Source organism: Paramormyrops kingsleyae, chromosome 23, assembly GCF_048594095.1.
Source record: "Paramormyrops kingsleyae isolate MSU_618 chromosome 23, PKINGS_0.4, whole genome shotgun sequence".
NCBI lineage: Eukaryota > Metazoa > Chordata > Actinopteri > Osteoglossiformes > Mormyridae > Paramormyrops > Paramormyrops kingsleyae.
This window is the reverse complement of record NC_132819.1, coordinates 10,284,441-10,306,856: the sequence shown is the minus strand read 5'-3', so window position 1 is coordinate 10,306,856 and position 22,416 is coordinate 10,284,441. Positions and strand designations below refer to the sequence as shown.

At 46.1% G+C, this 22,416-nt stretch overlaps 1 protein-coding gene across 2 annotated transcripts in view; it reads right to left on the bottom strand.

Annotated features, from left to right (window-relative positions):
- Window positions 1-156: 156 nt before the first annotated feature.
- LOC111839761 (glutamate receptor ionotropic, kainate 5-like) overlaps window positions 157-22,416 on the bottom strand; it is a 36,781-nt gene continuing 14,521 nt past the window's right edge. The window contains exons 4-21 of one of the 2 annotated variants that reach the window (XM_072705646.1): window positions 20,912-21,076; window positions 20,555-20,652; window positions 20,058-20,223; window positions 17,398-17,576; window positions 16,488-16,541; window positions 16,081-16,242; window positions 13,405-13,557; window positions 10,284-10,388; window positions 9,121-9,228; window positions 8,617-8,820; window positions 8,291-8,404; window positions 7,942-8,051; window positions 7,479-7,652; window positions 7,028-7,193; window positions 5,033-5,258; window positions 4,734-4,862; window positions 4,298-4,464; window positions 157-2,411 (exon numbers count right to left, since the gene is read on the bottom strand). In XM_072705646.1, the coding sequence (XP_072561747.1) occupies window positions 1,845-2,411; window positions 4,298-4,464; window positions 4,734-4,862; window positions 5,033-5,258; window positions 7,028-7,193; window positions 7,479-7,652; window positions 7,942-8,051; window positions 8,291-8,404; window positions 8,617-8,820; window positions 9,121-9,228; window positions 10,284-10,388; window positions 13,405-13,557; window positions 16,081-16,242; window positions 16,488-16,541; window positions 17,398-17,576; window positions 20,058-20,223; window positions 20,555-20,652; window positions 20,912-21,076 (3,047 nt within the window). In that variant the 3' untranslated portion in view covers window positions 157-1,844. The remainder of the gene's footprint in view (window positions 2,412-4,297; window positions 4,465-4,733; window positions 4,863-5,032; window positions 5,259-7,027; window positions 7,194-7,478; window positions 7,653-7,941; window positions 8,052-8,290; window positions 8,405-8,616; window positions 8,821-9,120; window positions 9,229-10,283; window positions 10,389-13,404; window positions 13,558-16,080; window positions 16,243-16,487; window positions 16,542-17,397; window positions 17,577-20,057; window positions 20,224-20,554; window positions 20,653-20,911; window positions 21,077-22,416) is intronic. The other variant, XM_023803994.2, reaches the window with a different exon arrangement.

Below are 22,416 nucleotides of genomic sequence, written 5' to 3'. Positions count from 1 at the left end.
TTGGGATTCACTAATTATCATTTTTGACAGTTTCGTTGTCAAATGCACCCGTTAAAAATAGATCGGTTAAGATTTTGGGTTCTGGTTGATAATTGTTTTGATTTTAATAATTTTTACAACAGTTTTCATTACATTATCAAAAATATTTTTTTGTCATTTTCATGGTTTTGTAAGTCCATATCATAATATACTCACAATTCACAGTGAATATGATGCAGATTCTCCACTAGCATGCCGGGCTGTAACCGAGACGGCAAACCGGTGTGACATCATCAGACAGGCAGCCTGCCCTGGCAAAATGGTTCACCAGGCAGAAACGAGGTTCTTGGTGAATAAATGCAAAAGGAAAAAATCTAGGTGGCAAATTAATCTTGTCTCTGTTTCCATTTAGCCACGAAATGTGCTTTCATAAGGTGGTATATCGGTGCTGAGCAAAAGCAACAAATGGAGATTTTTGATTATATTATTATTATATTGATATATTATTATGACTATATTTATTATTCTTTAAGTATTAATATTTAATATTGAGTTGAATATTTAATACTGAGTGAAATCAGTTGAATGCATATTTATAAGTAACTATAGAGCATTTGTTTCTGACACTATTTTCATTTCATACTGTTGACTAGGGGGCATCTATAATGTTTGTACCCAACTGTTATGTTGATGAGAAAAAACTGAGTGAGGCTCACGGCTGGCAGAGTGATGTCACTGCTTGTTCCCTCAACGAGGCCCTAAACCCACAAACGCCACAGAGACACTGATGACCCTGCTTCCTGATTGGATAAAATCACCTGCAAAATTAAGATGTAAAAGGTCATGTAGATGTGACACTCCTACACACTCCAGGGTGGGCATTTCCTTTTGAAGACAGTGGTCACTCTTACCTTCTAATCTCGTGGCTAAATGATCTTGGACTGAGGCCTACAGCCCATGGCTCTCAGAGAGACATTAGGCCTTTTCCAGCGGCCTACAGCCCACAGCTCTCAGAGAGACATTAGGCTTTTTCCAGTGGCCTACAGCCCACGGCTCTCAGAGAGACATTAGGCCTTTTCCAGCGGCCTACAGCCCATGGCTCTCAGAGAGACATTAGGTCTTTTCCAGCTTGGGTGCAGATTCGGTTTAGCTTGGCATGCAGGTGGAAGGTGGCATTAGTCAGCTGAACCCAATGACTGACAGTTTTATTTAACAACTTAAATAAGACACAGCACCTACATTTGAAAATCCTTCGGACATAAGCACAGTTTATGCAGCTAGCCACAGGAAAGAAAAGGAGAGAATAGTCCAGGCTTCTATCTTTCACACTCTGCAGGCCGGGATCCCTTACATCCACGGCCTCTATACTTCAGCTACAGACCCGGGTTCCAGGTGCGAGAGATCTTCCCGCAGTTGGAGATGTTGAAGTTTAATGCAAGATCTTCACAGGTTGCTTCTTACATTACACTGGTCCTGTCACCATGGTGATAAACAACAAAGGCTAAATAGGTGTTGTTCACAGAAGAACATCAGTTCCATCATTTTAGTGCCCCTACACAGTGCCTTCCATAAAAGCGTCACCGTGGTGTTATCCTAGCTGCCCTGCAAGGCACAGTGCATTCTGGGTAAAGGACATTTCCAAGCATACAACCACGCTGGGCTGGTCTTCCTTGTTTCTGCTTCCATGCCCAGAGTACCCCACCTGAGCTCACAATATCCAGCCATCTGCTCCAGGTCTGGGTCAATTCATTTGGTGGCCTGGAGGCCCTTTTCCTTCCACAGACGACACTCTGTGTGTGTGTGTGTGTGTGTGTGTGTGTGTGCATGTGCATGTGGGGCCCAGTCCTCCATTCAGCCCTTCCAGCTTAGTCCTGTTCTGCCCCCAGATCGGCACTGGTTCTGCTATAGGAGGAGGGCAGAGCTCGTGGAGGAGGTGTAAGGTGTGGGAGGTGAGGGCTGTCCCCTCCACGCCTTTCGCTGCCTGTACTGGAAGAGGATGGGGGCAGCGGTGGGGGGAGGCATGCTGGAGCAGCGGAGGGGGGCGAGGTGCCGGCCCTGGGGCAGGGTGACCTCAGGCTCTGGATCCGTCGGCACTCCTGGCAGATGCGGATGTGTGGACAGCTCCGCTGGGGGGCTAGCAGGGCCGTGGGGGTGCTTTTGGCCCCTGTGTGATCCTCTAGCAGACACTGTGGCCCCGGGCCTATAGCTGGGGCCCCCCCCGGAGCCAGCGGTGCCGCACTGCTGTACAGTTTGCCATTGCTCAGCCGCAGGTCCCTCACAAGTCGCAGTGGGCGCGGGGCACTGAGGGAGAGACGGGCAGGGTGGCGGGGCCCCCGGGCTCCCAGCAGGTGGCGCCGTCGCTTGGGACGAGAGCTCTTTTTACAGGAGATGGCACTATGAAGCTCGCTTATCATCTCCAGGCAGACAGACACCTGAGGAAGAGAAAGAAGAAAATGGAAGAAAGAAAAGAAAAAAACAGGAAAACATAAAAAGACGCAAAGGAAATACAGGGTGACAAAGAGCACTGCATCAGTGCAGACCAGGAATGACAAAGAGCACTGCATCAGTGCAGACCAGGAATGACAAAGAGCACTGCATCGGTGCAGAACAGGAATGACAAAGAGCACTGCATCAGAGCAGAACGGGAATGACAAAGAGCACTGCATCAGTGCAGAACGGGAATGACAAAGAGCACTGCATCAGAGCAGAACGGGAATGACAAAGAGCACTGCATCAGTGCAGAACAGGAATGACAAAGAGCACTGCATCAGTGCAGAACGGGAATGACAAAGAGCACTGCATCAGTGCAGAACAGGAATGACAAAGAGCACTGCATCAGTGCAGAACAGGAATGACAAAGAGCACTGCATCAGAGCAGATCAAGAATGAAACCAGGAATACAGGGTGACTTGAAGGTTACCTGTGCACCAATGAGCAGAAATCACTCTCCTCTTACATTAAAAGAAATGTTCTGGTCCCCAATCTCTCCATAAGCATCCTACATGTTGCATATGTACTGACCTTCTCCAGGAGCACAGACATAATGCAAAGGTTCATGTTAAGGTGACATTATGTGGGGGTAAACACATATTGATATTAAGCACACACGTGACAGGGGTAAAGGTTGGCATGGAAAAGGAAAAAAAAAAAAGACTCGAAGAACAACCTAAAATTATAACAAGCAAGCATGGCAGTGCCCTGGGACTGAGCAGGAGAAGCGTGACGCTCGGATTTACACTCTGGGAAGCAATAGGAGACACTGACTGTTGGCTGTCACTTTTAAGGAGTGTAATTCCATAGCATTTCAGCTTAAGGTCTGCTCCTTAGCTATTATCAAACTGTCACCAATCATTTGATCTTGCATCAATTAATAAAACAATTCACTTGTGGTCAAATATAGAAATGTATTACAAAGATATCTTACTCCAGTCTCAGAAACTATTTACTAAAACGTTTATTTACTAAAGAGTTTTTTTTTTTTTTAGTTGCAGATCACCTGCAACTAAAAAACTATGCAATATACTAAATGGGCTATTCCTAAACCTTAAAGGTCTGCTCATTAGCGATCATTTGATAATATATAAATACATAGAAAAATTCACTTGCACTCAAACGTAGAAACGTATTATAAAGATACCTTGCTCCAGAAAGGACCTTAAACTAAAGTTTACCCATAATTCTGTGGTCACTGCCTCAGCAGGATTTGTGCACATCTGTTTCTACACACACTGTCCCGTATCAGCCAAGGAATCACATGGATAATATCGCTTACTTTATTAGATGGCACCTTATCACAACAGAGTGGATTAAATTGACTATTTACACAGACCACCGCAGCTCTCCGCAGCCAATTCCCCTGTGTGGGTTTTAAAATGCAGCCTTTCAGCTATGAATGAATCAATTTTTCTAAAAGTTTAATACAACATTTGAGTGCTGAAAGGTAGACTGACAAGCTACAGTATCCCTTAAAGAAGACTATAATGCAGGATTACTGTAGGAAACCCCTCATTTGTGTGTGATGTACCTCTGAAGTAGTGATGTGACTGTTGTGATCTGGGGGAAAAGGCGCCGGTGAAAAAGCTGATATTCAGCTGGATTATCTGATTATCAGAGACAAAGTTCCAAGTTAAATCCTGGTCGTATTTGAAAGCAGGAAACTACCAAATATGGAACTTTTACTGAGAGACGAATCCTCAGATAGAGAGAGCACTACATTACAAACATGCTGTGGCAAAGGACAAGAGAGTGGCTTCCAGGACAGTGCTGCACAGACAAGTACAGGCCTGGAGCTAAGCAGACGATTTCCAGATGAACCTACTGGGGAAAGCCTCTGGCTTCCATGCCGGCAGCGGTTAGGCCGTACCTCGTCCTTCTCGGCCGAGCGTCGCGTTGACCAGACAAACTCCATGATGGCCACAAACACGGCGATGATCAGGCCACAGATGAGTACCACGAATATGCCCCCAATGTTCTCCATGCCCAGTCCTGTGCGAGATATCATATCAGTCACTCAAACAGAAGCTTAGCAGAGGGCTAGACATTGTTGCTAGACATTCTTCCTTTAGCTCTACTGCTAGAACTGATTGTTTTGGTATGATCCAAACAGTAGGCTAATCTCATTCAACACCTCCCACAATGTTGTAGGTTCTCCTGGACCTACAGACACATGGCACCCCACTGTGCCCACTCCCGTCCAGCCCTAAGTCCCAACCGTCTGTGATATCCCAGGCCTGGCTTTGCTGAGGGACACGAACCCGTCGCCCGGTGGTCCTCCTCCTTCGGGCACTGTCCACCCTCCCACCAGCGCCGCTTCAAGATCTCCAGACGATTATTCTCCTGGAGCTGAAGGATGGCCAAAGTGATCTCATCTCTGAATGGAGAACCTACAACAAAGAGGGAAAGGACGGAATGTAATGGATGCCACATGTGGACATTGGTGCATTGCTGTCCCACCACTGAGAAGCCAAAATCAGCCCTTCACAGAGGGGCAGTCAGTCAACATGAAGCTGTAGATCACAGGCATCCCAATGAGGTGCCGGTGCCCCCCCCCTACCCAGTGGCATGCCGATGCCGTATCCCTTGGTGTCCAGCAGGCCCCCGATTTGCGTGAGGTTGCAGTTCAGCCGCCGGTGGTACTCGTTCATGGTGCTCTCCAGCAGGAAGGCATATCTGGAGTTGACAACACGGGCGACACCCTCTTCGGTGCTCTTCACAAACACGCTGGGCTGCTTGGAGTACATGTAGTTCCACATGCGCTGGTAGGTCTGGTACCGTGAGTTCTGTTGGGTCAGATGAGCACACCAAGGCTGAGTTTTCAGGTATTCACAAACAGCTTCCTCAAAGCACTGTGATCTCTTATCAGGTTCACATATCTCATGCCTCCAGACATTTGGAGATGAGATGATATAGCTCATGTAAACTCCTGAAAAAGCTACTCAACTCATGATAACATTGACAATTACAAATTTGTCAACAAACTAATACAGGATGGGCAGTGTGGGCATTTAGACAAAGACTGTTGCCTCCTGCTTCCAGAATTATGAGTTCAGTGTGTAGCCTAGTCTGCAATCTATATGTTCTGATCAGGTTTCCTACCACAGCACAAAGACATGCCTTGGGATCAATGGCACCTCTAAAGTGTCCGAAATGGGTGATCCCTCCCATTCCATGTAATCCATGGACTGGTATTCCATGTTCATCGGAATATGGATGGATAATATGTAACTATTATAACAGAAAGGCATTTACACTATCGAGTGTTGCCCCGATTTACCTTCAGTATTCAGGGTAGAAATACACTGAGAGGGAGGAATAATCCAGACAGAATGCTGGAGCAGCGGAGGGGGGCGAGGTGCCGGCCCAGGGTTTATGGGTATTACGGGCCTTATGGGCATCATGGGCATCACGGGCATCAAGGGCCTTACAGGCATCATGGGCATCACGACCCATATGGGCATTACGTGCATCACGGCATTACGTGCATCATGGGCATCACGGGCATTACGTGCATCATGGGCATCACGGGCATCATGGGCATCACGGGCATCATGGGCATCATGAGCATTACAGGCATCATGGGCATTTCAGGCATTTCAGGCATCTCAGGCATCATGGGCATCACGGGCATCACGGGCATTTCAGGCATCACGGATATCATGAACATTACAGGCATCATGGGCATCACGGGCATCATGGGCATCACGGGCATCATGGGCATCATGAGCATTACAGGCATCATGGGCATTTCAGGCATTTCAGGCATCTCAGGCATCATGGGCATCACGGGCATTTCAGGCATCACGGATATCATGAACATTACAGGCATCATGAGCATTACGGGCATCATGGGTATTACGGGCATCACGGGCATCACGGGCATCATGGGCATTTCAGGCATCACGGATATCATGAACATTACAGGCATCATGAGCATTACGGGCATCATGGGTATTACGGGCATCAGGGGCATCACGGGCATTAAACGCATCACATGCGTCACATGCATTACAGGCTGCACATCGCCCCACACATCGCTCCAAATATATGACTTTCATTCTCAGAAATGAAGCATAAGTGGATCTCAAATTCATGGCGTTTACTATAAGAGTTAAAAGGCAGGAAGTGATGCATGATTGGGTAATCATGTCTAAGAAATGGGGGTTTGAATACTTATGTTCATTGAATGCTGTTATATCTGTCACCTGTCATACAGGTTTGTTCAGAATATAATCGTGCTGGCCCCTATAATGAAGATGCCACTTTAATCACAACTTTTATTATGATCCAGTAAATTATCCTTCAGTTTGTCATCAGTACTAATATTAATGATCACATGTAATGATTTGGTTTGGTATCGCTGCAGTTGCTTATTTGACTGAATGACCAAACTGACTAATGGTGAATGTATCAGAAACACTTTTGTTTTTTGTTACAGAAATCAGCCCTTCAGTTCCCGAACAAGGCCCAAGCCAGTGTCCATTGAGCTCGTCATCCATGTTCATACACATAACCAGTGGTCTGTCATACATCTGCAGGCAGCGGGCCGTACCATGAAGAAGGTCATGGTGCTCCCCCCATGGATGGTGCCGTACTGGATGTTGGTCTGGTCCGCCAGGTCATCGGGGGACTTGATGGGCACCTCCATTCTCTGCACCGTGAGGAAAGCCGCCAGATTGGCGGTGTAGGAGGAGATGATGATGAGGGTGAAGGCCCACCTGAGCCGGAACAGGATGAGGAGGAAGAGCTGTACAGCAGCATGCTTCAGCAGACCATGTGCGTATGCTCTGCGCTGAGGGCCTCTCTGCCACGGCTTACTAAGGGATGCATGGAGATGTAGGATCTAGAGGCCATAGTGCCAGTGCCCAGTGAGGCAGCACGTGCTACTGTAATTCCTGCATCTCTGTGGTCCCCAGTGACACAGTGCATGGGCACGGGAGGCTGGGCCCTAGTCGTCACCCCGTCTCTGATGACATGGACGCGCTCGGTTGCGGGGCACTCACCAGACTCCGCTGACGCAGCGGGTGGACAGCGCCCGGGGCATGACCTCCGAGCCCTGTTGCATGAAGCCTCCCACGGGGAACCAGAGGCTGTTGCCCAGGGTGTACGGGTTCTCCAGCACATCCCTGTGCCCACGCAGGCAGGGGCTCAGCTCGTACCACTCAAACGGACTCATTCTGAACGAGGAAACGACAGAGGAGGCATCCGGCTGAAAACATCAAATGAGCTACACATTGATATTAAGCACACACGTGACAGGAAGATATTACAGCCATTTATTGCAGCTACATACAGCTACACTAATCACGCTTAGTGCATGTATTATCACTGGAAGCAATTCTGTTAAACAGATTTAATCCACGGCCCTGCAAAGAAGATGGCGGGATGGATGGGAATTTAATCGACTTAAGGTCTTAGAAATGGCTGTAAATGGCACCATTTCTGTATATTGACATGTTACTGTACCTGGCAGCCAGGAAGAGCACACAGCTGACAGCCAGGTATGCAAGAAGCATGAAGAGCCAGACAGCTGGGGAGAAGGGGTCCAGGAAGGAGAAGTAGCCTGGTTTCCTGCCCTGAAAAGGCAATTTAAATGGCAAGTAACCTGAAAACATGCCGCCTTTTTTAAACATGCAGTTTTTATCTCGACCACGAGAGGGCAGCATCTCTCAGAATGTAATCAGGAAAATGGATTTATTTTTCCAAAACACATCTTATATTTCAGGGCAAGCTGTGTTTCTCATGCACTGCTGTGGGTCTGCATGCATCAGTCTGTGCTTTTTGTCCGCAGCCGGTCCCCGGCGCTGCTCCTTACAGGATGCACTCTGTAGAGGATGCTGATGCCAAGCGACATGAAGGGCTTCGAGAAGTCGATGACTTTCTCTCTCTCTGACGTGATGGTGAAGGCGGCTACAGCCAAGTCCGCTTTCTGCTTGGAGTGCGGGGTTACAGAGGGAGAAAGACAGGGGAGGAAGCAGGCAGCCATCAGGAGGCGCTCTCAGGTAAACCACACCTCCGACACCGTGCCTTTGTATTGGGCACAAAGAATGATGGGGGGGCGACCCAGGAAGGCTGAGGAGGGAGGAGCCGCACCGGGAGTCAGGAGCCAGGAGTCGGCCGGGAGGGAGGCGAGGTACTCACCCGGCTGATGAGCTCCCCCACCATGCCTGTCCAGGAGCCATTGGCCTCCGGGGCCCCGTACAGCCCATCGTCCACCAGCTTGATGCGGAAGGAGAACTTGAGGATGTCAGCCATCTCTTTCAGCATTTCCACACAGAAGCCCTCGTACTGGTCATTGCCCTGAAAGTCCTGGTAGTTGGCTTTGCGCATGACGTAGGGGTTTTCCTACAAAAACACCCATATATGCTGGCTGACACAAGGCTGTTATGTATTAAAATAACAGCAGGGGACTGGGGCAGACATGTTTTCCATAGCATGCACACCAGGTGTGTGGAGTTTGGGAGTTTCCCACCGTATTGCATACTGTAGATTTCCTTCCACAGTAAAAACAGCCTTCAGGTATGTGAAACAGTATGTATTCCATAGTGTGTGAGTGTATGTGTGCTGTGTGCAGGACCGTCACCCCATGTAGGGTGTGTTCTATGGCCTGGGGCACTTGGCTGAATTTTGCTCTCTTGCTCTTACCAATATTGTGGTGACAATGAGTGTTTTGTTGGCCAAAGTTTCAGACACACTGAGGTCCAGAGAAGTGCAGTTCATAGTCAGTGTGTTGTTGGAGTACCAGATCCCAATCTGTAAGAGAGGGGAGGCACAAGCTGTTCAGCTGACATGGCAAAACAAGACAGAAACACCGACTACACAGAAGATGTATTAGTCAATGAGCCGACATTTCTGGCCCTGCTGAATACCTGCCGGATGATTTAATTGTCCATTTTTAGCATTGCACCTCAAGAGTGATGAATGCCTAAGCAATCATAAGCATTCAAACGCCTGGTGGTTATTCAATGAATGGATGAAAAGGAGACAAAAGATTGGTAATCACTGCTTACCCGCTCCCAAAAAGACCCATAGATCTTTTCTGTATACCTGTGAATGTACATTTACCGTGGTTTAAGTAAAATAGGTGCCCCTTGGAGAATGGAAGCTTACACATGTGCCTTTTGTCAAGTCCGGAAGGCCGTCATTACGGCCACCGTGCATCTGCCTTTCAGAAGTCACACTGTCTTTATTATTTGATTGACTGGTTCAGTAAGTCGCTCGTGCTTCTTCTGGAGAGTGCGGCCTTTCTGCTGTGTCTAACGAATGGCTTAGCTTGTCATGAAGCTTTGGGCCTTCCAGGTCGCTCCCAAACTGACACCGACATTTACTTATGTAGCTGATACTTTTGTCCAAAGGGAAGCACAGTAATGAACAACAATGAAACACAAGGTGTAGCAGCTAAGGAGTAAGAGCGCTGGATTGGTAATAGAGGAGTCGTGGAAAAAAATGTTATGCAAGCAGAGGGGAGTGAGGAAAACTTGATAGATATCAAGAAATGCTGCAGAAAATCCACAGGAGCTTCCTCAGAACTGAGAATGAAGGCCTGCTTGTCTTTTGACTTTTACAGTCTACCTTCCTACTAAATAACAGCCTGGGAAACGGACAGATCTGGGGTATACTGAAGACCTGGGAAGTAATAAGCTATAAAATGTTTCATTGAAACAAACTCAAAGGATTCGAAATTTGACATCAGTAATTCTTTCTACTTTCATATCATCAGTTTACAATCAACAAAACAATACTGGTGCATGTTGCTACACGCAGTGCAGATTTACGGAGTGCTGTTTTCTGTTTTCATTGCAGCTGACCTCTTCGTGACCTCCTCTGTGCTTCTCCAGAATGCTGATGGTGTAGTTGGTCCTTTGGCCTTTACCATTGAATTCCACCCGGCCTGTCAAACCATCGTACTCCACCTGTAATGCAGGTGGATTTAGAGTTTTTGTGCAGATAAGACAATGAAAACATATACAATCTGACATGAGCACAAAGAATGAGGGGGATGGAAAAACAGACAAAGAACAAAGGGGGGAACTGGCATCGGCGTGCTAATGACTGTGGTCAGACAGGAAATCCGACACGCAAGAACGTCAGCTGGAAAATCCCCACACACCCAGTTCACATACGATAGGTATGCGAATTACCACGCAGCCAAACTGAACTGCATGTATCTGTTGCAGGTGCTTTGGTCATTAAGCCCGGATAAGTGGGGCTCAAAGGCCTCAGCAGTGGCAACAGCAGCCATGGGATTTGCACCGGCGACTTTCCCGTCATGGGTTAGGATTAGGGTTAGGCTTAGGGTTAGGTTAGGCTAACCTGCAGAGGCGCCTTAGCAGCCACCTTCTGACTCCAAATGCTATTCCTATTCATCCAAACCTTTTTGTTTGGAAATTGCCCAAATCCAGGATGAAACCTCTGGAAGCCTCCCCTTTTTCCCCAGTTCCCAGGTTATCCCCCCATGACCCGACTGCCACCCCACACCAGGGCATCTTCATCTAATACTGCGTCGATTACTCAGATGTTTGCTGCACTTCATTAAATTATACCTTTGATATTTAATGTTCTGTCAATATTTATACTTTTTAAATAACTGTCTTCCATGAATAGTTGGCTTTTTTAAGGGAATTACACATGTTACAAATCACAGAATAACATAAATCAGGAGATGGCTGTTGTGGCAATAGAAGCAAGGAACAACTGACACGTGCACAGAAAAGAGAAGAAGAGAAATAAAATAAGGAAAACAGACGAAGTCAGACAGCGAAAACCCTCTGAGGCGCACTGTCCCACAGGAATACATGGAGACATAACGAGACATTCGCTGCTATACTAAATTTTAAATATAAACAAACAAGGTACTCATATAGGTACACAAAGATAGACTCAAACACATATGCACACACATGCAATATATTCATGGCCATAAAGACAAAAACCGACAGTAAGGGAATTATTCCACAGGAAAAACATAGAAGACTCTTAAATTCTATTCAATCCATTATCTCCATAATTTTCACTCGAAAACTGTGTAAATAATGGTTTTAAAAGAGTTTAGAGAACTGTATTGATTATATGAACTAACAGTAAACCAATTATCCATAGTATGCTATATATAGCTTTGGCAATTTCTGTACAGCACATGTGATAAGTGCAGCATAATGTATATTATACAGGCTGCTGGAGAAGAAATGTAAGCATCCATTTAGCGAAACAGAAAGCACTGACGCCGTGCAGCCACAGCCCACACAGAAGGCCGCCGTGCAGCCGCAGCCCACGCAGAAGGCCGCCGAGCAGCCGCAGCCCACGCAGAAGGCCGCCCGCTCGCTTCCTTTATGCTTACAAAGCCATAACAGCTCTTGTCAGTCTGCCCTGTTTGCACAGCCAGCAACAGCACAGTTTGGCAACGGAGGAGCCCAAATCACTGAAGACTCCTCTCCCCTTCAGGAGGATGCCAGAGACTTTTGGGGGGAGAAAAATAAAGGATGTGACACGCCGCATGTAAATGCGCACGTATCTGGGGGTTCATTTGACAGAACAGAAATCAGCCTGACACATTAGTCATGTAAATAAAGACTGTTTCCGTTTATGGCACGTTAAAGTTTGAAAACTGAATTTTCATCTGAATACAAAGTCTGGCAATATTTATGACATTTTCACATTTCACATCGTTTCACCTAAAACAAACTAAAAAAATCACAATAGTGTTATATGGTACTGGGGGTAAAGTTAGAGATGAATGGATAGGTGGACCGAATTTTTACGAGGAGTGAAGGCAAATTACTCATGATTTAAGTCTATAAATACACATTTCCGCTACTAAAATGGTTAGCAGAACAATTAACTTCCACTAAATTTAGTGCTGCTAACTGTCTAGCTATCTGCTAGTATTTTATCGCAGGGAAAGAGAATAAAGTTTAATGGTCAAAAACATTTGCAAACCCTAAAATCAGACATATTTGTTCCTGTCTGTTGAGAGTGTGTCTGCAACAGTCTATCCCGTCGAATGTAAGGTATCCCAGTTTACATGGATTTTATCTTCGTTCACTTACATTTAACCCAGACTACCTTAAATCCAATAAGTTCTGCAGCTAGGAAAGAAATCCTGCTTTGTGATACAGGTCCCTGGTTGTATTTTCCTGGTTCTGATTGGCAGAGCTATAGACCAATAAAGAGCTGAGACCCTTGTTCCTAGTGCCGGCCAAACACCACCATGTTTGTAGTCCCCAAGCAGCTTCACTGAGGGTAAAAAGTCAGCACAGGCCAGTTATGAAATAAGGCCTCTCTGACAAACACAATGGAATATCATAGAAAGAAAATACAGAACCCAATGATACACAGCTGAGTAAGTCCTAAATACCCCCTGGTGATCATTCTAGTCTGTCTTAGATTTCTGCTGCTTTGCATGCTTGTTGTGGCCCATGCACATGTGAAATGTTCATGGAAAAAGGATGTAGAGATATTAACAGAACAGTTATTTAAGTGTAATTTTCAATTAACAGTAATTTAATTATTCTCTTTAAAATGCATTTAAAAAAATATATTTTAAAATTGCAGGATATACGTTCGATTTAGAGTTCTACCTAACGTAGATTTTCACATTATCTCCTTGTCAGTATTCGCAACACAACATTCATCTTCTTGTTGTTTTAATTCTTAAGATAGGAAATTGCTATTTATATGTTTAAAACTTAATATTTATAGTCCATATGAGCAAGCCCCTTGTAACCTGCAAAAACAAGTCTACTGTGCAGAATGTTTCAGAAAAAACATTCGCATTAGTAATATTACAATATCAATAGCACACATGATAACAGAGACCGACAGAGAAAGCAAAATAACAGACAAGAGGCAGTCAGGACCTCAGACCCCAAGGCGAGCCCCCAGCACGGAGCCCCCAGCACGGAGCCCCCAGCACGGAGCCTCCATGCTCACCATACGCAGATAGTTCATCAGGCTGGTGCCGTGCTGCCAGATCTGCGGCGAGGAGCAGCTCAGCGGCTTCACCCCGATCTCCTGGCTGCGGTTTAGCTCCTGCACTGCCCCCACCACCACATGGACGGCATCAAACATCAGAGCGGAGGACAGCTGTGGCCAGGGAGGAAGAACAGTAAGGTATTAGTGACGTAGCCCATCCGTCAGTGATTCACCCTCAGGCAGGTATTAGTGACGTAGCCCATCCGTCAGTGATTCACCCTCAGGCAGGTATTAGTGACGTAGCCCATATGTCAGTGATTCACCCTCAGGCAGGTATTAGTGACGTAGCCCATATGTCAGTGATTCACCGTCAGGCAGGTATTAGTGACGTAGCCCATCCGTCAGTGATTCACCGTCAGGCAGGTATTAGTGACATAGCCCATCCGTCAGTGATTCACCGTCAGGCAGGTATTAGTGACGTAGCCCATACAGTGTATGTCAGTGATTCACCCTCAGGCAGGTATTAGTGACGTAGCCCATATGTCAGTGATTCACCGTCAGGCAGGTATTAGTGACGTAGCCCATCCGTCAGTGATTCACCCTCAGGCAGGTATTAGTGACGTAGCCCATATGTCAGTGATTCACCCTCAGGCAGGTATTAGTGACGTAGCCCATATGTCAGTGATTCACCATCAGGCAGGTATCAGTGACGTAGCCCATCCGTCAGTGATTCACTGTTAGTCAGGTATCAGTGACGTAGCCGGACTGTCCGAATGGAATCCAGACGAGGGGTCACACTACCATCACTGTGCCATATCGAACCACCCTGAAGTGCCTGTGTTTTCTGCATTGATACTGACCTTAATATTGTGGAGGCAGTTGTAGCCAGAAGCCTGCATCTGGAATATGTCACCATGTGCTGTTATGTCTTTCTGCATTGCTTTGTTGGCATTGTTTAGGTGTTTCGTTTATGTGAATGCTGGATCCACAAAGTTTGTTAAAATGCAACCTTTAGCCAGCTAGTGGTTAGCTTGTGGCTTAAAAATCCACCTGCTTTTTCTTGTAGCAGGTCCCCAGGCCATTGATCAGGTAGGGTATTAAACTGGCAACAATAAACAAATTAATGGCCTCACGAAAATAACTAACTATTTTTCTAATGTTTTCTAAACCCTGATGCCCCTGAAGTTATACTTATAATACTAATAATACTATACCGATAGTACTATACCAATAATGCACGGTAACCAAAATCTTACACCGTACAGTCTGTAGAATTAGCTGCATGTTTTTAGCACAAATGCACATCAAGTTTGTTCCTTCAGAATATAAATGAATCTGACTGATTAACCTTAATTTGAAAACTCAAAAAAAAAAAAAATAGTTTTGTAGGAAAAGCAGAGAAAAATTCAGATCTTGAGGCCATCAGAAAAAGTGCAGGCAGACCAGCCCTGGTTAGCATAGCCTGAAATTAAATTAAAATCTCACATTTCTTATATTTCCTGAGAATACTGATTACATCTACATAAAGGCCAGGCGGCTCAAATGCCCGGAAAATTACATTTGAGTGTTGAGATTTGCACTTTGGCATTTACATATGTATTCTTCATTCACAACATTCTAACTTTTAATCTGGGATCCTATGGTTCAGTTAACAAAGGTAAGTTATAGCCAAGCAACTTAAATTCCTCTGACATAGTCTAACCTCAATTGGCCAGATACAAAGGCACGTAATGGAAATGAAATACATCTAAATCTGTGATGTTTATCACCAACAAGCATTTGGTTGCAGTTTGTCCAAGGAATCAAAAGGTTTTTTTTTTTGTTTTTTTTTTTACATAATTTAAAAAATGGTCATGTGTGTCATTCACCAGAGTGTCATATGAGGAGGCTGTGCTTCAGAGGGGGCTGTGCTTCAGAGAGGGCTGTGTTTCAGATGGGGCTGTGCTTCAGAGAGGGCTGTGTTTCAGAGGGGACTGTGTTTCAGAGGGGGCTGTGCTTCAGAGGGGACTGTGTTTCAGAGGGGGCTGTGTTTCAGAGGGGGCTGTGTTTCAGAGAGGGCTGTGCTTCAGAGAGGGTTGTGTTTCAGAGGGGGCTGTGTTTCAGAGGGGGCTGTGCTTCAGAGAGGGCTGTGTTTCAGAGGGGGCTGTGCATCAGAGAGGGCTGTGCTTCAGAGAGGGCTGTGTTTCAGAGGGGTCTGTGCTTCAGAGAGGGTTGTGTTTCAGAGGGGGCTGTGTTTCAGAGAGGGCTGTGCATCAGAGAGGGCTGTGCTTCAGAGAGGGCTGTGTTTCAGAGGGGTCTGTGCTTCAGAGAGGGCTGTGTTTCAGAGGGGGCTGTGCATCAGAGAGGGCTGTGCTTCAGAGAGGGCTGTGTTTCAGAGGGGTCTGTGCTTCAGAGAGGGTTGTGTTTCAGAGGGGGCTGTGTTTCAGAGAGGGCTGTGTTTCAGAGAGGCCTGTGTTTCAGAGAGGGTTGTGCTTCAGAGGGGGCTGTGTTTCAGAGAGGCCTGTGTTTCAGAGAGGGCTGTGTTTCAGAGAGGGCTGTGCTTCAGAGGGGGCTGTGTTTCAGGTTTACAAGTATCAGTGTCAGGCAGACAGTCGACTGTCAGTCCCGAATATCCATCATACTGACAAGACTTTAGTGACAAGATATCAGTCAGGCTACAGGTTCTCCTACAAAGCAGGAGTGAAGCGGACTCACGGCGGGTCCGGGGTAGGTGCTGAAGGCGCACTCCTCCTCCCAGGACAGGTTCAAACTCCTGATGAACTCCAGGTAAAATGGGTGACTTGTGTTGAACATTGAGAAGCCCAAGATGTTAGATTGATCATCTATTATGTCATCAAATCTAAGCAGGGGGAAATCCTGCAAGAGAAAAATTCAAGCAGAATAACAAGCCACAAAAGTACACTGAGGCTGCATTGTAAGAGATGTTATATAAGGCAATTACTGGTGTCCAAGTGAATCTCAAAATGTGTTCTGTGAATATTTTTGTACTCAGCAATAACCATGACTATTTCACATATGATTAGATATGTAACTTCTAGGTCACACATGGGACTGTTACATACATTCCAGTAGGAGACGTTCCGGCAGTTTGGGCCTCTTACCATGGTAGTAAGTATGTACTTGTAAAATGCTGACGTCATTCCCAGTTCCGAGGCCTGCGTGCAGAATGAGAAATGCACAGGGTATGATATTCAGCATACTGGCCCGTAGCACTGAAATAAATATCTATTCATTTCCCTCGAATAGTAAATGAACCATCTATCTAGTTCATTTGGTCACCATTGACTGTCTCAATAATTAGGCAGTATATCAGTAAGGCAGAAGAAGCAAGGCTACATATCCACACAATGAATGATATTACTCATTTAATACTGCCATTTCATTAATACTGCCATTTCATTAATACTGCCATTTCATTTGATGAAAGAAGATATCTCCAGCTTCTCAAAGTGGTGACCTGTACAGTATGTATGTATTCGGCTGGTGTTTTGAATTACTACCTTTATATCAGCATGTATCGTTGTGATATTAGCATTAATATGCATAAATGTGCTTTACAGATCCATCCATTCTTCCAGCCATCCATCCATAAAGGTTGGATGGATCTGTAAAGCACATTTATGCATATTAATGCATAAATGTGCGCAATATGTCCATGATATTATATTGGTGTTTGATGCCTGAATGGAGACCATTTTATGAGGGAAACTTATTGTAATCCCAGGAACCTTTTAAATCCAGAGAAAAGAAATGTATGTAGCAGAGGAGGTCACTGTCAAGGGAGATTTCAGGTTAGGTGAAGTCACACAGGTGGGATTTCAGGTAGGTGAAGTATCACGGGTGGGATTTCAGACATTTGGAATTTGTACAATTCCAATAATTTCACTCAAGTGTTTTGTTGTGTAATTTTTGGGGGTAATACATGTTTGAGGCATGGTTGACTAATAGAAACCTTCAGGCCTCATTCTCAGGGATGCACTGGCAGGGCTCCTGAGGCAGTGCCGGGCTAACCTTCTTCAGGATGAGGTAGGAGACGGAGGCATTGGCATCAATGATGATGGTGGCCACCTTGTCATCACGGATCTCCTTCAGCAAGGGGGTTGGGTCCAAGCTATGGTCAAGCATCCTGACAGACAAAGTCTCCCTCGAGATAAGAAATCGCCGTACGAGATCCTCCAGTCGCAGAAGGCCTGGCGGAGAGCAAAGCACCAGGGGTTTGAGGAACCTTCTGAATCGATTTGTGTAAAAAGAAATGGCAGCTCCTGGGACCCCCAGAAGCAAGACTGATGACATCGCTTGTAACTCGCTCTGTCAAATGTTAACCAAAAAGCATGGAAGAAACATGCAGGTCAATGTAATTGTAAATATTAGACATATAGACTCAACAGCCATTTGAACAGGTACAGCTGCTCATTTAATCAAGAACCAGCTCCTACAAATAGAGAATCGTGTGTCCACGACTGAAGCATGTAGACGGGGTCAAGGTGCAGTGATTCTGCAGCAAAGCTTTTGAATGGATAAAATGCAGAATCTGTAACTAGTAGTTTTGAAAGCATTATGGTTGTTGGTGCCAGATATGGTGGATCCAGCATCTCAGAAACAGCCGTCATTCTGGGATTCACTTCATGTACAGTGACTGGAGTTTCACAAAGGATGGTGCCTCATCCAAACATGGGCCACTACAGTCCCAAGGTTATGAATGAGGTCCACTTAGTAAGTCTTTCTTAAAGTTGAATTTGTTGGTAAATAATAATACAGCACAAATAAAAGTACCTACATACAGTACAGTGCTGCACCTCGAGCTGATGAACAGCTAAAGCCGTGCAATGTTTTCACGAGCGTCTCAAAATAGTGATCACGTTACTTATTATGAACCTTTGTATTTAATTTGAATTTTTATATAATAGACTTACTGGTAGTCCACTTATAAGGACAAGTTAGTAAGTTAGACATTCTTAACCAGGGATCCCTGTACTTTACTTACACTTGCAGTCTTATTTTTTAAAGACTTCTAGCAGAGCCGATGCAAATCCCGTAGGTGCAACACTTTGCGAAAGACTGTATCATTTATGATTGCTTTCGTAAACTTCAAACTATTCTCCAAACTAGTGCTATGGCAACTGTCAAAAAAATCACTCTGGTGGGTTTGCTAAACAGACTGAATTACTGAATTAATTTGTTCACAGCTGAACGCAGCCATGACAATAAAACATACAAGTGCAAACTGTCACTCCAGCGTGGTTCATATAAACATGCAAAGTGAGGGGTGATCTGCGTATGTAGTGTTCCTGGTGCAGGGCAGGAGCTGCGATAGCAAAGGCAGGCATGTGGGGGGGGTTGGGTGATATGTAATAAATCACGGCCTTAACAATCACAGAAAATGGGCACAGGGTGCAGCCCGATCACAGTATATCCTGGGCGTCATCAATCATATCAGCTTTGGGAATGAAAACAGCTATTTGATTATATTCACAGCATTACAACACTGATTCTGACCATTACTGATTTATGTGTTCATGCACAGAATTGATCAGGCATTACAGACTGAAAGAAGTGGACGGTTTGCACCAACATAGGGTAGACATTCAATTATTTATGTTGATAAGATTAACATTTAATATATTAGGTATATTGCTTATTGCTGCTACACTAACAAAAAGAAAAAATATCCCAGAGTCTTTATTTTTAAACTGAATCAATTAGGAATGAATATTTTCTGAAGAATGTTTACCAAATTCCTTCTTTGCTGACCTCAGCTTCCTAACAGAGCCGTTTTTCAGGTGGAAGATGATATGGGTCTGATCCCCAAACTCATGATCAAATGTCTTTGCTTGATGTAACAAATGCCGTCTGTGGAAGCATCATAGCAGAAAACAGCAATGGAGGTTTCTGTCATTACATGGTAAGACAGAACATTTGTTGTGCTGTTAATGAAAATCTGTGGTTGGGCCCTGGGCATCCATTGATGCTTTGTAATGAATCCTCTGCAATGCTACGTTTCAGTATTCTAATCAGTACTGTCAGTTAACCTGAGTGAATTTTCCTCACGGGCTAACAGTCATGTTGTTTCACTACTTAATTGCAATTCTGGGACGGCTGTCATTTTTTGTTCTGAAGTCTAATGTTCTGAAGTTTGATGTTAAAAATGTTCTGAACCTTTTAATGAATTTTGCAAGCATAATTTTAGTTTTTCAAAGTGATGCAGACCTGTGAGGTGTGTGCCAAATGTTCTCATTGATTCATCGAATAGATATATCACTAGTTTTTCTTTGATGTGTTTGAAGGTGCTTATATCTGGAATCCAGACACAAGAAACGTGATCTCTGTCAATGTCACAAGTTCCTCCAGTGCTGGTGTCACTATCGGCACACAGCGTAAGTGAGACCGCAGGGGTCTGTACCTCTTCTCTCCACCGACTGGCTACGTGGGAATCTGCTTAGTGATAGTCATGGCAAGCTGCCACTGACAAACATCAGACTACCAGGGTATGCCGATTTCCCCCTTAAACTGTGCTGTATGGTGACACGTTACAAGAGTGAAATGTCACCAGCACAGCTCAGCCAGGGCAAAGGGCTGCAGTTCCACATTACACTTCATTTAAGATTCGGGTTTACCTGGAACGTACAAGAGCAGCGAGCTGGAAACATGTTAATGTAGCTTCAGATACTCACATTCGTCCTTAGCACAGATCAGGCTGGTCGTTGGGTAGCTGAATGAGCGCAGGATGGCCCCAATAGCCAGGCTGAGATCCTCGTTGCTAGGATACAGACTGACTGATGCAAAGCGCAGGTACGGAAGCCTGGGCGACTCCTCAGGGCCGACCTTCACATGGGGGATCTGGAGAGACGAGGAAGGTCAGACAGCAAACGGAGAAGATGGAGAGGAACACAGAGCCATCAGAAATAGCAGAGAAACAGCAGAGGGGGGTAATAAATGGAAGGCAGCATGGAATCAGTGAGGAACAATGAAAAGGAAGATGAGTGAGTGTGTGAGTAAGTATATGTGAGTGAGTGAGTTAGTGAGTGAGTATATAAGTGAGTGAGTGAGTATATAAGTGAGTGAATGAGTATATAAGTGAGTGAGTGAGTATATAAGGGTTAGCGAGTGAGTGAGCGAGCGAGAGAACGAATGAGCATGTGAATGAGTTGCTGAGGTCAAGCTCCCGAACCTCTTTCTCCCCACAAATGTGACTGACTGTCGATCCCGACGTGGGGCTCCAGGCAGGACCGATGACAGATACCACACCTTTCGGTAATATCTGGCACACTGAAAAGGAGAGGAATGCGGGAATGAGGGGTCTGCCTTTATTTTAAAACACCGCAGCGACTTGCCAACCTAGACAGCAGGCTATGCATCCATTTAGAACATTTCCCATCGGCTCCCAGTTATTAGCTGGTTTCTTAGTTACCAAAGTTCTTCAAACTATTACTCAGTTTGTAGAAAATGTTGTGCTTTTTCAGAGATGAGTGTCCTCTGCTTCAGCAATGCAGGAAGCACAGCGCAGGGAATATGGCAAAGCACTCACTGGTGTCGGTGATCATGTACTGGGAGTCGCGCTCCAGATGGAAGATGTCCACCTCCACGCGTGCTCTGGCTGGTGCCTCCATCATGCTGTTGATGTTCTCCCTGGCCAGGGCCAGGGCCAGGCGCTCGCCCCGCCCGCACTTTGGCCGGTCGTCCAGGATGGCAGCTGGGGGGCCGGGGGGACAGCAGGGACGTCAGAAGGGGCACCATGTGAGCCACATGCAGTGCAGACAGAGCGGGGGCCCAGCCACAACCGAGATATCACCCAACTGGACAATAATAATAATAATAATAATAAGACGAATAAGAATACAGTAGTTTTAGTAGTAGTAAAATATTCAGTGTTATTAAAAGACATCTCACATCATAATTTAAAAGTCTGTAACAGCATGTTTGCATGCAATATAAAGTATATGAATGCATGATTCAGTGCATGACTAACAGTCATTGTGACATGAAAAGGCTTTGGCCAGTGAAACTGAGAAAATGTGACATATGGATAAATTTACTGTTTACTGTTATTTACTGTTACACCCTAGATGGGGTGCCAGTTTGCCACAGGGCACGAGGAACGCCCTAGATGGGGTGCCAGTTTGCCACAGGGCACGAGGAACGCCCTAGATGGGGTGCCAGTTTGCCACAGGGCACGAGGAACGCCCTAGATGGGGTGCCAGTTTGCCACAGAGCAGGAAGAACGCCCTAGATGGGGTGCCAGTTTGCCACAGGGCAGGAAGAACGCCCTAGATGGGGTGCCAGGTTGCCACAGGGCAGGAAGAACGCCCTAGATGGGGTGCCAGTTTGCCACAGGGCAGGAAGAACGCCCTAGATGGGGTGCCAGCAGGGGTGGATTAACGCACAGGCTAGATATGGCTTAAGCCTAGGGGCCCCACGTGTGCCAGCCTGCAAGGGGGCCCCCATTGGCACGGAGGGGGGTGGGGTTGGGGGGCCCACAGACTACTGTAGCCTAGGGGCCTCTGTACACCTTAATCCGCCCCTGGGTGCCAGGTTGCCACAGGGCAGGAAGAACGCCCTAGATGGGGTGCCAGTTTGCCACAGGGCAGGAAGAACGCCCTAGATGGGGTGCCAGGTTGCCACAGGGCAGGAAGAACGCCCTAGATGGGGTGCCAGTTTGCACAGGGCAGGAGGAACGCCCTAGATGGGGTGCCAGTTTGCCACAGGGCATGAGGAACGCTCCAGATGGGGTGCCAGTTTGCCACAGGGCAGGAGGAACGCCCTAGATGGGGTGCCAGTTTGCCACAGGGCAGGAGGAACGCCCTAGATGGGGTGCCAGTTTGCCACAGGGCATGAGGAACGCCCTAGATGGGGTGCCAGTTTGCCACAGGGCAAGCAGACAAGCACTATGGCCAATTCCCCCATTTGCATTTAGCCATAAGGATAAGGCCCATGCAGCATCCTGAAAACACAACCTCCCTTAACTCAGACCTGGAGGAATGAACCAATAGCACTACCAACTGAGCCAACACGCAGTCCCAGTCTGAGGCAAAT